The sequence below is a fragment of the Cladophialophora psammophila genome, assembly GCF_000585535.1.
Source record: "Cladophialophora psammophila CBS 110553 chromosome Unknown aczJe-supercont1.26, whole genome shotgun sequence".
Taxonomy (NCBI): Eukaryota; Fungi; Ascomycota; class Eurotiomycetes; order Chaetothyriales; family Herpotrichiellaceae; genus Cladophialophora; species Cladophialophora psammophila.
In genome coordinates, this window is record NW_006912947.1 from 92,956 (window position 1) to 107,398 (window position 14,443).

Below are 14,443 nucleotides of genomic sequence, written 5' to 3' on the forward strand. Positions count from 1 at the left end.
CTCCTCCTCCTCCTCCTCCTCCTCCTCCTTCTTCCGCTGCCGCTAATCACGGCGCCCAAGAGGCCACCTTCATCCGGCCATCAGACCTCCTACGTCCCAAGGCGGTTCCTCGTAACATACCATCTCCTGCCCCACCGAAATCTGAGCGTCCCATAGACCGAGATGAAAGAGCTGGCTTGCAGGCAATACGGGACTTCCTTCGAGCACGCAAATGTTACGACGTGCTGCCCTTGAGCTTTCGTCTGATCGAACTCGATGTCGGCCTTACGGTCAAAGAGAGCTTACAGATCATGGTCCAGTGTGGTATGCCTTCGCCTTTGGGACGACGCCTGACGGATGGAACTTGTACTGATGATGGCATTGTTTAGGCATTGTCTCTGCACCGCTATGGGACTCGAATACTTCCACGTACGCTGGCCTGTTGACCGTCAACGACTACCTCAACGTCGTTAGATACTACAATGTCCATGCCGACAAGCTGAAAGATGTGGATAAATTGTTGCTCAGCGACTTAAAAGGTGAGGACATGCTCTCTATCCAAGACATTACACAGCGACCAAGACTCACTCTCCACAAGATGTCGAGAAAGTCCTCAACGTCAAGCCCCCTGAAACTGTCTCCGCGTCCCCCGAAGCCATCCTCTATGACGCTCTCCGAAAACAACTTGTCTCGCGCGCTCGGAGAATACCCCTGGTGAGCTATGATAGCGACACCCAACGCACCATGGTCACCTCGGTCATAACCCAATACCGGATTCTCAAATTTATTTCCATGAACGTCAAAGAAACGGACATGTTGAGGAAGCCACTTGAGATGATAAAATTGGGCACGTATACTGGCATCGTGCGATGTAGTATGGACACCACAGTCTTGGATGTGGTTGATGAGATGGTCACCAAGAATATCAGCAGTGTGCCGGTTGTTACGACTGAGGGTATGTCACGGATGCACCTCAACAGCTCCATGGCCTTCCTTGATTCGATTTGGACAATGCTGACTGAACTGTGACAGGGATGCTCCTGAACGTCTTCGAAGCCGTCGACGTAATCGAGATCCTCAAATCTGGCGACTACGGCAACTTAACATGGACTGTCGGCAAAGCTCTCAGTTGCCGATCGCCTACCCACCCAGGCATATATTGCTGCTCACTCGAAGATGGGTTAGATACCATCTTCGAAACGATCAAGAAGTCCAGGGTCCATAGATTGATGGTGGTGGACGAGCAGAATTACCTGAAAGGAGTATTGAGTCTGAGTGATATTTTGCATTACTTGCTTGTAGACGGCCTCGAGGAGAAAGGCGGTGCTGGGCATGGACATGTCAATGCCGACAAGGTCTATGGAGCTTGATGATCTGTCTTTCGCGAAACTCGCACGCGAGGTACGATGGATGAATACCTCAGCGAAAAGAACAGGATGGGAATAGGGGAGGGCGTTGGAGTTGGCTGGGCCTTGAACAATGCCACCGACAGGACAGGGGCGAACAAGGATACAGGGACACCACAATGTACGAGGGAAAGCCTGGCGTTGCACATGGGTCTTCGGGATGGCGCCGTAACGACATGGCTGATCGCAGGGATACGAGCATAACGAACTTCGATCGAGCTGGGTATAGTAATGAGAAGAATGGAAATTAGGCCGACGATGCAGATAGTAATAGACGATGCGGCTGCTGTCGAACCAACACCATCGGCTGATAAATAGATGAATTTGCCCAACTTTTCATGGACGCTGGAAGTCGGTTCTTTGTCTGATTTGTACTCCGAGACTGGCCGAACCTGCCGAGTCTGCCAATTCCAAAAGCGGTTGGTAACAACACCAAATCTTGGCATCAATTAACGCGTCTCTCGTCGCGTTCCAATTCAACCGTCTGTAGTCCTTTTTCCCCAGGGTCGAGAACAACAGGAGCCGCCCGAATCAGGTCGATCTGCCCAACCCAAGAATCTCCGTTACGATGGCCGGTATGAAGGAAAATCTCAATGCAGCATTCGATCCCGCCGGGAACGGCTTGTCCCCGGACATCCTAGGCGTCCTGGAGTCGATCCTGGGCGTCCACTCCCTCACGCCAGACGAATTGTTTATCAAATGGGAGGTGTATTGCCTGAAAATGGGAAGCGAGGAGACGAAGCTGGACATCGAGACAGCACGCATGTTCGCAAAGGACGTGCAAGATTCCGTCGAGAGGGGCGAGCGGACACACCAGACTGCCCCGAAGTCTGCGGTCAAGTCTGAAAGAAAAAGTCTCGTTCACGCTACACCTAGGGCCGTTGGGACTTCGGACGTCTTCGGGATGTATGCTGCGACAATGCCCGTATCACTAGGTCAAGTGAACCAGATGCTGACGCTGCGAAATAGGTTGGATGAACTCACCCCGAATGCCATGTCCCGACGAAACGGCAGTGTCAAGAGAAAGGCAGATTTCGACTCTCCAGTGCCCAGGAAGGTCAGCCGTCAGGAAACCACAAATAGAACGCCAGGAAAAGCTGGAAAGATAGACGCGCTCGCGTATGTCATTCCGTTAAAAAGCTATGAAAATGTCCACTTCTAATATTGAACAGAGGCATACCATTCCCGGAACGGCCGAATGCAGGTCAAATCATTGAGACGCTGAATGAACATCTCTCCGCCGCCGAAGCGCCCATGGCTCCTTTCTCTCAAGCGCGACTACGCCTGGTTTCGGGAACGGAATATAATAAGTTTGAGTACAAATCGATGGCAATGCGCCTTCGAGAGTCTTCAGAGGGGCTGGATGAACGAATCAACGATTTCCTGGCTCTCATCCAGGAAGCTCACAATCTCGAAGACTCTGCATTCGGAAATGCCGCCGCACAGAGCACTAGTGAGATCATTGCTGTTGGGAGAATCGCATGCGATACGGCTGATGGCAAGCTAAATGCAGCATCCCTCGTCCTAGAGATGTCGAGACGAATGGGTGCGGGACTTCGTGTGCCTCTGAAAGTGGATGGTCTGCAATCTTATCAGTTCTTCCCTGGTCAGATCGTTGGATTGCGCGGCGCAAATGCATCCGGGCTGTACTTCACGGTCAAGGAAGTACTCTCGGTGCCAAAGCTCCCCATGCCCTCCTCATTACCGAGCAGAATAGAGGGAATCAATGAGCGGCTCGAGGTTTCAGAGGATTCTAGCCCTCCTCCACTCAATATCATGATCGCATCTGGTCCGTTCACTGCGGACGACAACTTGGACTTCGAACCCTTTCAGGCCCTGTGCGAGAAAGCCGAGGAAGCAATGGCCGACGGTATCATCCTTGCCGGACCTTTTCTCGACATTGAACACCCAATGCTTGCATCAGGTGATTTCGACTTACCTGACGTGCGAGGGCTGGATCAGGAGGCGAGTCTGGTCGCGCTCTTCCGACTCTGGATTTCTAACCCTCTACAGCGCCTTTGCTCCGCTGTCCCCGGCATCGCGGTGGTCATGATCCCGAGCACGCGAGACTTAATGAGCAAACACGTCAGCTGGCCACAAGAAAGGCTGACGAAGAAGAACCTTGGTCTGCCGAAGCAAGTTACGATGATGCCAAATCCGTCTTTTATTTCACTAAACGAGGTTGTATTCGGAGTCTCGTCACAAGACATCTTATACGAACTAAGTCGAGAGCAATTGTCTCACGGACCGGGGCAAGACCTCTTGACCAGATTGCCTGGATGTTTGATCGAGCAGCGGCATTTCTTCCCCCTCTTCCCGCCCATGTCGAGAGACAAACTCTCCAGTAATGGAGTCGTGAAACCCACGGGCGCATGTCTGGATGTGGGATATCTCAAGCTTGGTGAATGGATGCAAGTCAAGCCCGATGTGCTAATTCTACCGAGCATGTTGACTCCTTCCGTCAAGGTATGTCCGAAGCAGCCAATCAAACCCCAGGGTTCGTGACTTCGAGTGAGCTAATCATGGTTTGACAGGTCGTTGACAGCGTCATGGTGATCAATCCGGGGCAACTGTCCAAGCGCAAGGCTGCCGGAACGTATTCCCAGATCTCGTTGCATCCGCGCACTTTATCAGAGGAGGAAAAGTCGGCCAGAACTGTGGCCCATAATGTTTTCGAACGCGCGAGGGTTGATGTTGTAAGGATATAATGACTGTCCGTATGATGTTCCGGACATAGATTTTCCTTGGGCTGACCCCCGTTGCTCGACAATACCAATAAAAGTTGGGGTATCAATGCTGCTAGTGTAATGCATGTCATGTTTCTCATGAACGGTAAGCCCGATAACGCGTAATGCTCCCGTTTTGGCCTTTTCCATCAGTCACCGGAGAAGCAATAGACCCGTCCTTTTCCCTTCTCTTCTATATCCCGGCGTCTCCCTGCCGACGGTAGAAATTCCATTTCTTGACGCATCCGCAACCAACCCTTCCATGCCTAAATCTCTCCATACCGGATCCCTCGCGACGCCCGCCTGACTGGCTTCCCCCGTGGCCTGGCCCGCACCCATTGCTCCACCGTCGGCGCCGGCGCCGGCAGCCACAGCAAAGGCGGCCGAGCCCGGGACGATGACGCCGGAGGTCTGATTCTGGTTCAAGGCGCGGTTGATGCCGAAGGCGGCGTGCATGTCCGGGACCACGTCGTCCTCGTCCTCCGGGTTGACAGGCATGAGGTGCGGCGCGAGCGTGATCTCCTCGAACGGCAGGTAGTGGCCCGGCAGGGCGGTCATGCCGCTGCCGTCGGCAATAGTTCCTTGCATGGGCAGCGCCGCCGCACTATTATTCGCGCCTCCAACCCCGGAGACGCCGGGTTGTGCTGAAGAAGAAGGGAACGGGTACTGCGCCGCGTGCGCGCCGCACAGCGCGAACACGGTCGAGGTCGGTGGGCGGCAGAACTCTTCGAACACGTCTGCTAGGCGCGACGCGTGCATGTGGACGTATGATGCGGAGGAATCGCGCGACTGTTTTCTCTCCCACACACAAACCAGTTTAATTAATTAACGGTTCTCTGCAGGCTTAAGGTGGTGGGCGTGTGGTGGGATCGGGGCAGATTCAAACGGACGGACAAGTGGACATACCATTGCTTGGGCTTTTCGTGAGGCCGAGCTAAACCGCAGACTACAGGCTGTGTATAATATGTGATACAGGAGGGGGAAATAGGAGGACGTGCGAGTAGGTAATTGGAGACGAGACGAGAAAAGACGTTGAAGTGCCGATGCAAGGATCTGTAAACAAAGCGTGAGGTGAAAAATATCTCAGCCTCATTGCGTCACAATTTCCAACCGGCAGCCTTGCTCAGCCTTGCTCAGCCTTGCCGCGGACAGAATCACTTAGGCACATCTAAACCAAACTGCGACTCCCCCCCTCTGCTTTTGTACCTCATCGTCTACATACATGCACTGTTACGACACGGATTCGAAGGGGTTTATCTTGGAGAGCAAGAGATAGGACACTTTGCTGGAGAGTAGGGCAGTCGGTAGCTTTCACAAGTTAAGTACAGGTAGAGCTCGGTTGGTAGGTTCTGTGGACGTGTGCTATCTCCCCTATATGCTCCCCTATCTTTCGGACATTGAAATTTTTGTCCTTCCCATGAGGGGTCGCGCTGGACCAAAGATAGAAAAAAAATTCCATAATGCTGATACATTTGTAGTATTCCGTTAGACTCCGTAGATGTTGTCCATCCTCTGTAGAATTCCCGTGTTGGCCGGCATGCACTGCCCCGTCCACATTCGAACCACCATGTTCATTTTGCTGCTAGCTAAATGACAGGCAGGAATGTCGTAATTTTCATCCGTCTTTTTTTTTTTTCATAGACAATCTGGTTCCGGTTCCGCTTGGTGGCGGTTGTGGCACTCCTGATGGACCTTTCGTACAAACTCGGCACACTCGACCGGATACGCGGCGACCATCTCCTTTGCCCATCCCGCCCGACGGTAGTCCTCGAGCGGCCATACACACCCGTAGCCTTCTTCGTATTCTCCATGGTCGATCAAGCTGTCAAGATAGTCAGCTATCTCCACGCGAGCCTGACCCTCGGCGACGATCTCTTGGTCGAAGAGTTTTTTCCGTGGAGATTTGTTGGCATCGTTGGCTCGGCGAGGAGCCCCCTCGCCATTGCCGTGCCTGGCGACAAGCTTGAGCACAGAGTACGGAGCCTTGACTAGAGTATGGATGACGTTAGTCAATCCTGTAAAAATGATGTGTGAGCGGTACTGAGAAACTTGTGGCAACCACAACAAGTTTACATACTGTGATCGTTTCCGTTTTGATCTCCATCTTTACCGGCACCATTTGTGACGATCTTCAAGGTATCGATCGCCTCCGAAAGCTCCGTCCACCCCACCGTCAATGGCTCTGCAGGGGTGATGGCCTGGTCACCATCCTCATTCTCTTCTGATCCATCTGATTCAGACTCACTGTCGCTGCCATCCCCGTCGATGTTTGGTATGTTATCTGGATAAACTTCGACAGGTCCTTGTTTTTTAGGCACCTTGACCTTTGGCCTGGGGCGCACGTTGATCTCAGCTTCTGGCTCGGAGGGCGGTTTCTGCGGAGGTGGCCATATTCCACAGTGCAAGAATTCCGGAGGCCATTCCTCTCCGATCCTTGGTGCTGTGGTTGGCAGTTGTGTGGGCTCGGGCACATGTTGCTTGGCGTGCTTGCGGCAGTGGTGATGTTTGCATGCCACATGGATCATCTTCCCAATCGATTTTGCATCCACTGTTGTGTCCATCTTAACGTCGACATTCAACCTTGGGAATATTAATATTCACTCAGTCTCGTTAGATGATGGGCGACCTGGATCGAAATATTTTCGATAGGCGTTGACTTGGGCTGGGATAATTTAAAGACTAAGGGATTTTGGCATCTACCAAGTAGTCTGGGGAAACCGGACCAGGGCAGACTTGTATAGTGGGATCATGTGAGATCCAGCCTATTAAAGTACTGCGTACAAGGAGGTCACGGGTTTGAATCCTGCCGTTGGTAGCTCGGACTTTGGCCAGAAGCCCTTCAAGTAGGTCGCGTGAGCTTCACGAGAATGTGATGCTGGCCAAGCGCAAATCAAGACAGGATACCAGTGCGGGCCACAGGAGGACAAGATGCCGAGACACCATTTCAAAGACATCTTTTCGGTTTTTCCAGGGGCTGTGTATCCATCCGGCAGTGGCACCACGTATGATGCCGTGTGATGTCGACTGGAAGATGGGAGGCGTCTCTTATTGGCACCGAGCGAGGTGGTTCGATTATGGTGCGATTATCGTCAAAGAGAAAGGCCGCCTTTCCCAAACCCGACTAGCGGTCCCCGCAAGTCGTCAAGAGCTTCCGCCAACTTCCTTCGCTTCCCACATCGACTGTTGCTCTGAGATATTTTTTCCACACAGGCGTATCTCTGCAAAACCTGTTCCTGTCGATCCTGGAGCAGGAATCCCACCACTCTCTGTTCGTGACTGCCAAGCCATTCCCGATTCTCACATTACTCTTTGCCTCCATCTCGACAAGTCTGCTTGTCCCGCGCTTCAGCGACGGGCTCTGACTGGCTACGACCAAGGCTATGTTGAGACATACCAGTCGGTTGAAAAGCATTCGATCTCCAAGGCAAGGCTAAGTGGTGTTATATGGCCATGATCCAACGGTACCGAGCTACTTGTTACTATTTTTTTCCCACGTCAAGTACCAGTACATTTTCATGGCATGATTTTCTCACCTGCCCTTTCGGAGAGGTCACTCATGGTTAATGCCCTCAACAGGCACGACTATTTGGGCTGGGGTAGACCCTGCTGCAAGGGGCACGCTGGTTAATTCCTTGCTCTCTGATTCCTCATGTTTCAGATTCCCCGTGCCCAAGCCCACATACCGAGAGAGATGGGTGGACAGTACTAGAAAGCAGATCAGCCCATGCATTTAACAAATTGTCTATATATAGACCGTGTTCTGGCCAGTCCTCTCTGCATGTTCCTCGCAATCAAATCCACAAGATTTGTTCACTCGCCTTCTCTACACTGAGTATACTCCAGTGGTCACTCGTAACACACTGAGCCCTCTCCAATCGTTCGCAATGAAACCAATCGTCCTCCTTGCTGCTGCTGCAGCCTTTCTCGGCCTCACAACAGCCGCGCCTGTTGAAGCCCCCGAAGTCAGCGACCTCGAGGCTCGCGACCCTAACACCTATGATCTCGCCATCGGAGGTGGTCGCTTCAACATGGGCGAGCTACAGTCCTACAGCCTGTTTTACGCCAACGGCTCCGCCTACATCGGCCAGATCAAGTACCAAACCTACTCAGAGCCGCTGATCGTCTCTGGTGCCAGGGGCGGCAGCGACAGAATTACATTCCAGTCCATCCACAGCAGCCCGACCGGCTGGCAGAACATGTACGTCGTGCCTCGACAGTCGAAACCCATCGGCTTCAGCCCACCACACGGCTCTGCACCCGTCGGCACTCGCACCAACGAGTTCAGCTTCACCTGGAACGGATCTCTGCAGAACCACGGCCGCAACTTCTTCTACGCGTGCCAGGATGCAGCAGGCACCCTCGCCGCAATCCACAGCTACCAAATCTGGTGGATTGCAGATGGCTTCCCAAGCAGGTGGATGTGCAAGGGTCCTCTGAACATCCATGCCGCCGATGGATGTGCCAGGGGCATCTAAAAAGGTCCATCTGAAACCCCCAGAAAAACGAAGTTTCTACTCGGCAACAAATGTACCATAGTTCCTCTTCTTAATGTATTGATGAGGGGAAGGGCTGGCGGGATACACGCACGGAGCATGAAATTTTGTATTAGCGGATATGAATTGTAATTCCATTGACACGCATCCTTATGGCCTTTTGTAATGTCCCCTTGACAAACCGGTAGTAATCGGCCATGAACATCTGCATCTCGGTGTCTATGACTACTCTCTCTGATTGTAACTTGCAAGATATCCTAGACTACTAAATCTCACAGTTTATTTCAACGGACAAGCCTGGCGGACTGACCGGCGATACCCATCTTACACACTGATTAGACATTGTTACTAATCTCTTGTTCGACGGAGACTGCTGGGTGCTCGGGGATGACCTGGGCACAGCCAAATAGTTATCGGAATGGCTTGCGCAAAGGGGGCAAATGAAGCCGCGGAAGGATCACCTGCGAGGTCTCTCCATGCTCTTGAGCATTTTGTAATATAAAGCCCCAGACCTTCACTCGACCCGGCCTGCCGACACGCTAGGTCTAGTCAATCTCGCAACATAATAAGCCATCCACTTATGCTGTTCATTAAAATCCAACAGTAGTCGTATCTTGCTATTGCTGATCGGCGCTTCATACTCGTCCATTTTTCTCGAGTGCGGAATATGCGGGTACAGCCGTCGCAGGAACTCGTTCGTATCCCCCTCGGAGTTGGTTCTGGTGTCGTTCACGGCATTGAAAATCTGGAACCCCAGATCTGACTTCGCAAGCCCACGGTGGCACATTTGACCCAGATCTCTAGCATCGGCGTAAGACCAGCCGTGCTGAAACCACTTCTCCGGCTCATTGACGTATCCCCAGAACATGTCGCTGTTGTATTCATCTGGCTCGAACACCCTCCCAATCCTCAGGCAGTATATATCCACACCGAACTTTGCAGCATAGCTCCGTGCAATCCTCTCTCCGCACAGCTTGGATAACGCATATGGGTCCGTCGGATTACAATCTGCTTCTTCCGTAACTGGAAAAGAGGCATACTCCAAATTGCCCAGGCCGAAGGCAACGCCGTAGACGGTGATGCTGCTTGCAATGATGATCTTCTTGATCCCTAGCTTACATGCCGCTTCGACCACATTGTGCGTCCCCATAACATTTATCCGGAATGTCTCTCCGTCAGAGACAACCATGGGCTTATTGATCCCGGCGAAGTGGATCACCGCATCTGGAGGTCGAGGCGGTTCCGCAGAGAACGGTTCACCTAATTTCATGTGCGTGTTGAGGCTGCTGAAGACCTGGCCGCTGTCGGTGAGGTCACATTTTATGGTATGAACGTCTTTCAGCTCAGGCATGTCTGTGGAGGAGGATGCAAGGTCGACGAGGTCGAGGTTGATGACCTGGTGGCCATAGTGGAGGAGTTCTTTGATCACATGTCGGCCTACTTTGCCCGAGCCACCTGTGAAGGCAACTCTTAGGCCAGGCATAATGATCTCGATGATGAAACAGATTCACAGGCCGTATTTTTCTGTCTCCGAGATAAAGACTTACCGCGGGTGTAGTTCAGGATACGAGTGGCTTGTGTTGAGAGAGTTGGAGTCAGGAGCTTTCACTCTCCACGGCACGTCAGACGTGCACTGAGCAATGCAGGGCCATTATGCGGAGAGACACCACCGCTTGAGAACCAGGAGCTTGCAGGTTATGGACTGGCACCACTAATGCAAGTTCCAAGTTCGAAGCGAGTGGGATAAGGCCGTGTACATAGCACAATATGTATTCGTTACTTCGTATTGGGTAGGGCTGCTGCGAGCGAAGCGGTCTTCTCAGTTGGACCAATGAGCATCCGATCTTGGCGGACAAAAGCACGTGACTAGGCATTCCTTGGCATTGCGGAACCCACATTCTGAAATCCGATCGAGAACTTTCACGACTCCAACATTGCAGGCTCCTTCCAACACACCAAACGATCAGTTGTCGCCAGCTTGAACAGTGAGTCTTCCTTCCCTTAAATGCGCTCCGGCCACTACCGTCAGCGCACCATCAACAAGATCCAAGATCCTCCCATCAGATTTGCCTACGTGCCTGCGACAGAAGTTCTGACATATTTTCCACGTCCAGAAGCCCCCGACAGAACGCTATCCTTTCCGATCCTCCTTGCAAGAGAGCTAGATACAAATCCGCAATCATGTCTCACGAGAGCGTTTGGTACTCCCGGCCCCGAAACTTTGGCAAGGGTTCTCGCGCCTGGTACGTGCTTTCAACCGTCCTCCAACTCCGAAGGGAACATTTGTATGCATTTGTGCCATTTTTAAGAGGTGGTCTGTTAGAATATGATGGAAGAGGCTCTCTCGATTATCAGGCAGCAGATTTGATCCTTCTTGCATCGTCGGGACAATCAATATCAAATGCACGACGCGAAGCATCAGAAACTCAATGCGATCGACATCCCAGCGTCCCACGTTTTGAACCGAGTTATAATGCTGTTTGGTACCTCAGAGACACACCCCTGCTAACCCGTCTGTGTTTCAACAGCCGCGTTTGCACCCACAAAGCCGGTCTGATCCGCAAATACGGCCTGAACATCTGCCGTCAATGCTTCCGGGAGAAAAGCCAGGATATCGGGTTCATCAAGGTATGTGCATGAAACCCCTCTCTGCCTGTGAATAGAGGACCCCGAAGTGCAATGTGTACCTCAAAGATGGAAAAAATGCCCCGGCTAATATACGCACCCCCACTGGAATAGCACCGATAAATCCTAGGCGAAAAATTGCGAATTAGTTGGGCTGGCGAGGAATCAGTTCTATGGATGCTTTGATGACGGAAGTGATCACGAGAGGTCCTCGCCGAAGAGGAGAGCATAGTATGGAAGGATTGCGAGGGGGTGGGGCTTTTTGCTGAGGGAATGAGGGAGTGAGCCTGTATCACATGCTACCAGACAGCCAGCGTGACGGAGAGAACTCCTCTAGATGGTTCACCAATGCGTGGAGAAAGGGGGTTTATGACTTTTTATCATCAATGGGAGTATGACGGTCGTCGCTGCTTCCTATTGCAAGCATTTGGCGGAAAGAAAGAAAAAAAAAAAGAGGGCATGCTACATACGTACGTGCTAGACGGTGGACTGAAACAGACTGGGTCGGATTACAGCCAAACAGACATAACATGTGTCTGATCTGATCTGATCTGGAAATGGAAAATCCTTTCTGTCAACCTTCTTCTTCACCATTCATGCCACATCCTATTCTTGCTTGTCACCGCCTTTCTTCAATCAGGGATTCAGGTCGGGCCGGAGCCAGGTTAGATTTGATTTGGGATGTGCTATTCCGCCCATACTGCAGCTGTCTCTCCGGTCGCTCGCTAGAGGCATCACGCTCATCCGTTCCTTCACTGCTTGGATAGGAGTGTCTGCTTTTCGAAGACACACACGTCCGGCATACTGAACAATCTTGCCATTGAACCCAGAAAGACATAGACAGACAGCCCCGAGAAAGGAGAAAAAAAAAAAAGGAGCCATGCCCCCGTAGGCCATCAAGCTAAAGCTTGATCATCTCCATGTACACCGTTGACCACCGGCACCGCTCGAGGCGGCAAACTGCCCAATTCGCATACCACCAGGTCCAGAAACTCCGCCGGCGTTACATCGTACATGAGATTCAATAGAAACAGGTTCGGCTGATCTCTCCAGTCCTCCAAACCATTAGTATTCGAAGAAGTGTTCCTTTCGTCCACGTCGTCTTCATCCTGTTTATCCTTATGCTGGTTCGGCTTCTTATTTGTGCTTTTCCCCGCCGTATTGGTCTCAGCAAGCGATTTCATTGAGGATAAGATATCGGCTTCAGTCGTCTCAACCAGTGCATCTGGCTCGCCCAGCTCATTCATAATGATACTGTCGAGCGCGGCCTTCGCCGTGAATTTGACTGTCTCGCACAAGACAATAACGGGCACGTTCCGGCCCTTGTTCTTGTTTGATTCTTTCGCCATCATGGCTACCATGGCCGAACCAGCACGAGAAAGTAGACGCCCATTGCCTAGCATCGCCGAGGCACCTAGAAGGCATTTTGTGACGGATTCAGATCGGTTGTCAAGGATATCTGCCAGGCCCGAGAGTAGACTGTAATGGACTTTCAAACCTGCACGTATGAGGCATTGCGCGTGGTTTTTGCCTTCGAACATCGGCCTCGAGTCAACGACAATGACTTTGAAGCTCTTCCCCTGCTGATGCGCGGCGAGGAGTGTTTTTTCCACGATACTGCTCTTCCCGTATGTCACAACCACGTCTCCGTCTTGAATCCGCGAACTGGCTTCCCGGGCGATTACTTCGTCGGCCAGCGTGATCCTCTCACGGATAAACAAGTCGATGGCCTGACAAAGACTTTGCTTGGCTTCGCTGTCGGTGGCTTCGACGGGTTGCGTGGAGATCAAGTTCTTCAGCCATCGGATGCTGTTCCCTTGGCTCATGCATAAAGGTCGCGCATTGCGGAGGTAGGCAATTTGGTGATTGAGATGGGTGAGGAGATGTCTCGAAAGCGCCACGCCAGGAGGAGTGGTGTAGGTCTGGATAACCTTCTTGAAGGCAAGCAAGGTGGCCACACAGCGCGCATTGCCGCCGCAGATAACGTAGTCGCGTAGTTGCAACCCTAGCGAGATCACAGCGGGGTGAATTTCTCGTCCAGCTCCGGATAAGGTGGCTTTCTTCTCTCTGGGGTAGAGGTGAGAGAACATGGGCACACGCTTGAGTTCATGACGCTTCTCTTTCTCTGGACCCGTTGGCCCTTGAGGCAGTTGTTGCTGTTGCTGAACGGCGCCTCGTATGGGCAAGATCTTGCCTGAGAGTGTCCGTTTATGATGCGGACCTGCGTCGCTTTCTCTCTTCGTGGTCGACGGCCGCCTTTGCGCTTCTGACCTTCCCCCTAGCGATCCAGCCTGGCCTTGGGCCTGGGCCTGTGCTTGTGCCACGGCCTGGGCTCCTTTCTCAGCGACCTTTTCTGCTCTTCTCGCTGCCTTTTCGGCTGCCTTCTGTTTCTTCAACTGCGCGCCGGTCAATTTCGCTCCAGCTCCTGCTTCGGCTACGTTTTGTTCTGTGGTCGTTCGAGGCGCCGTTTCGGGCCGGGGTTTCGATTTCTTTGCATCTTTCGTCTGTCCATTTCCATTCGCCGTCGTCGGCTGAGGATTTTGAGTTGTTCCGTTCACAAGGGTCTCTCCTCCCGGGGAGGGCATAGTGAAAGACGCGGCCTCTGGGTTGAGAAGGATGTTCCCACTAGCCGCAATTGGCTTTGATTCGGCCATTGCTGGCGGACTGCTTGGTCACGAGATCTTCAAACAGTTAGAAGCGCGAGCCTTTGGGGGGAGGGGGTTGCTGAGAATCAAGTCAGCGAAGAGGAGAGATCAGGTATTACTCCGTAGTGGTGGTGCGATTGAGTCATTCTTTCTGTTCGGGGCGCGCAAGATGGAGCACAAAATCGCGACTCCACACCAAGCCGCATGGAAAAATCAGTGACACGGTCTGACAGAATATTTACCTTGAACATCCTTGAACATCCTTGAACATCACAAGAACATCATCAACTACTCCTCGTCTGACCAGACCGTGCCATTTATTCTTGACTTGGGCCCGTCCTCGACCAAGCGACCCAACTTCCATCGATATTATATCAACCGAGTTCCAGTGTCGACGAGGCCATCCAGACGGGGCCGCAGTCATGCAAGTGCTCCTGCCACAGTCTCAACGCATTGCCCGTTGGACTGTCAGCCCGCTTCTTCATAGTTGCTACTAACGTCGTACCGGGCTATGCAAGCTGACCACCGATTCAGCTAAAGTGGCTGTCTCTGAGGCGATGTGTCTTGTC

At 52.3% G+C, this 14,443-nt stretch overlaps 7 protein-coding genes across 7 annotated transcripts in view; 3 read left to right on the forward strand and 4 right to left on the reverse strand.

Moving 5' to 3' along the window:
• The window catches only part of A1O5_11458 (uncharacterized protein), a gene marked incomplete at both ends in the record, with an annotated part of 1,539 nt that extends 190 nt beyond the window's left edge, over positions 1-1,349 (forward strand). Inside the window, 4 exons of the mRNA XM_007752030.1 lie at positions 61-303; positions 369-518; positions 578-934; positions 1,012-1,349. Coding sequence (XP_007750220.1) covers positions 61-303; positions 369-518; positions 578-934; positions 1,012-1,349 — 1,088 coding nt within the window. The remainder of the gene's footprint in view (positions 1-60; positions 304-368; positions 519-577; positions 935-1,011) is intronic.
• Positions 1,350-1,953: 604 nt separating this feature from the next.
• A1O5_11459 (DNA polymerase alpha subunit B) lies at positions 1,954-4,093 on the forward strand (the record flags this gene model as incomplete). Its single annotated transcript, XM_007752031.1, has 4 exons — positions 1,954-2,291; positions 2,355-2,504; positions 2,558-3,851; positions 3,920-4,093. 4 exons carry the CDS (start codon positions 1,954-1,956, stop codon positions 4,091-4,093), a joined length of 1,956 nt encoding a protein of 651 aa, XP_007750221.1.
• A 171-nt stretch (positions 4,094-4,264) lies between these two features.
• Positions 4,265-4,870, reverse strand: A1O5_11460 (uncharacterized protein; the record flags this gene model as incomplete). The annotated part of the gene is made up of 1 exon (XM_007752032.1): positions 4,265-4,870. The coding sequence occupies one exon, from the start codon at positions 4,868-4,870 to the stop codon at positions 4,265-4,267; it is 606 nt and encodes a 201-aa protein (XP_007750222.1).
• An 876-nt stretch (positions 4,871-5,746) lies between these two features.
• Positions 5,747-6,672, reverse strand: A1O5_11461 (uncharacterized protein; the record flags this gene model as incomplete). Its single annotated transcript, XM_007752033.1, has 2 exons — positions 5,747-6,126; positions 6,189-6,672. 2 exons carry the CDS (start codon positions 6,670-6,672, stop codon positions 5,747-5,749), a joined length of 864 nt encoding a protein of 287 aa, XP_007750223.1.
• A 1,323-nt stretch (positions 6,673-7,995) lies between these two features.
• On the forward strand, positions 7,996-8,586 carry A1O5_11462 (uncharacterized protein; the record flags this gene model as incomplete). The annotated part of the gene is made up of 1 exon (XM_007752034.1): positions 7,996-8,586. One exon carries the CDS (start codon positions 7,996-7,998, stop codon positions 8,584-8,586), a length of 591 nt encoding a protein of 196 aa, XP_007750224.1.
• Positions 8,587-9,118: 532 nt separating this feature from the next.
• On the reverse strand, positions 9,119-10,087 carry A1O5_11463 (uncharacterized protein; the record flags this gene model as incomplete). The annotated part of the gene is made up of 1 exon (XM_007752035.1): positions 9,119-10,087. One exon carries the CDS (start codon positions 10,085-10,087, stop codon positions 9,119-9,121), a length of 969 nt encoding a protein of 322 aa, XP_007750225.1.
• A 2,038-nt stretch (positions 10,088-12,125) lies between these two features.
• On the reverse strand, positions 12,126-13,883 carry A1O5_11464 (translation initiation factor eIF-2B subunit delta; the record flags this gene model as incomplete). The annotated part of the gene is made up of 1 exon (XM_007752036.1): positions 12,126-13,883. One exon carries the CDS (start codon positions 13,881-13,883, stop codon positions 12,126-12,128), a length of 1,758 nt encoding a protein of 585 aa, XP_007750226.1.
• Positions 13,884-14,443: the final 560 nt, after the last annotated feature.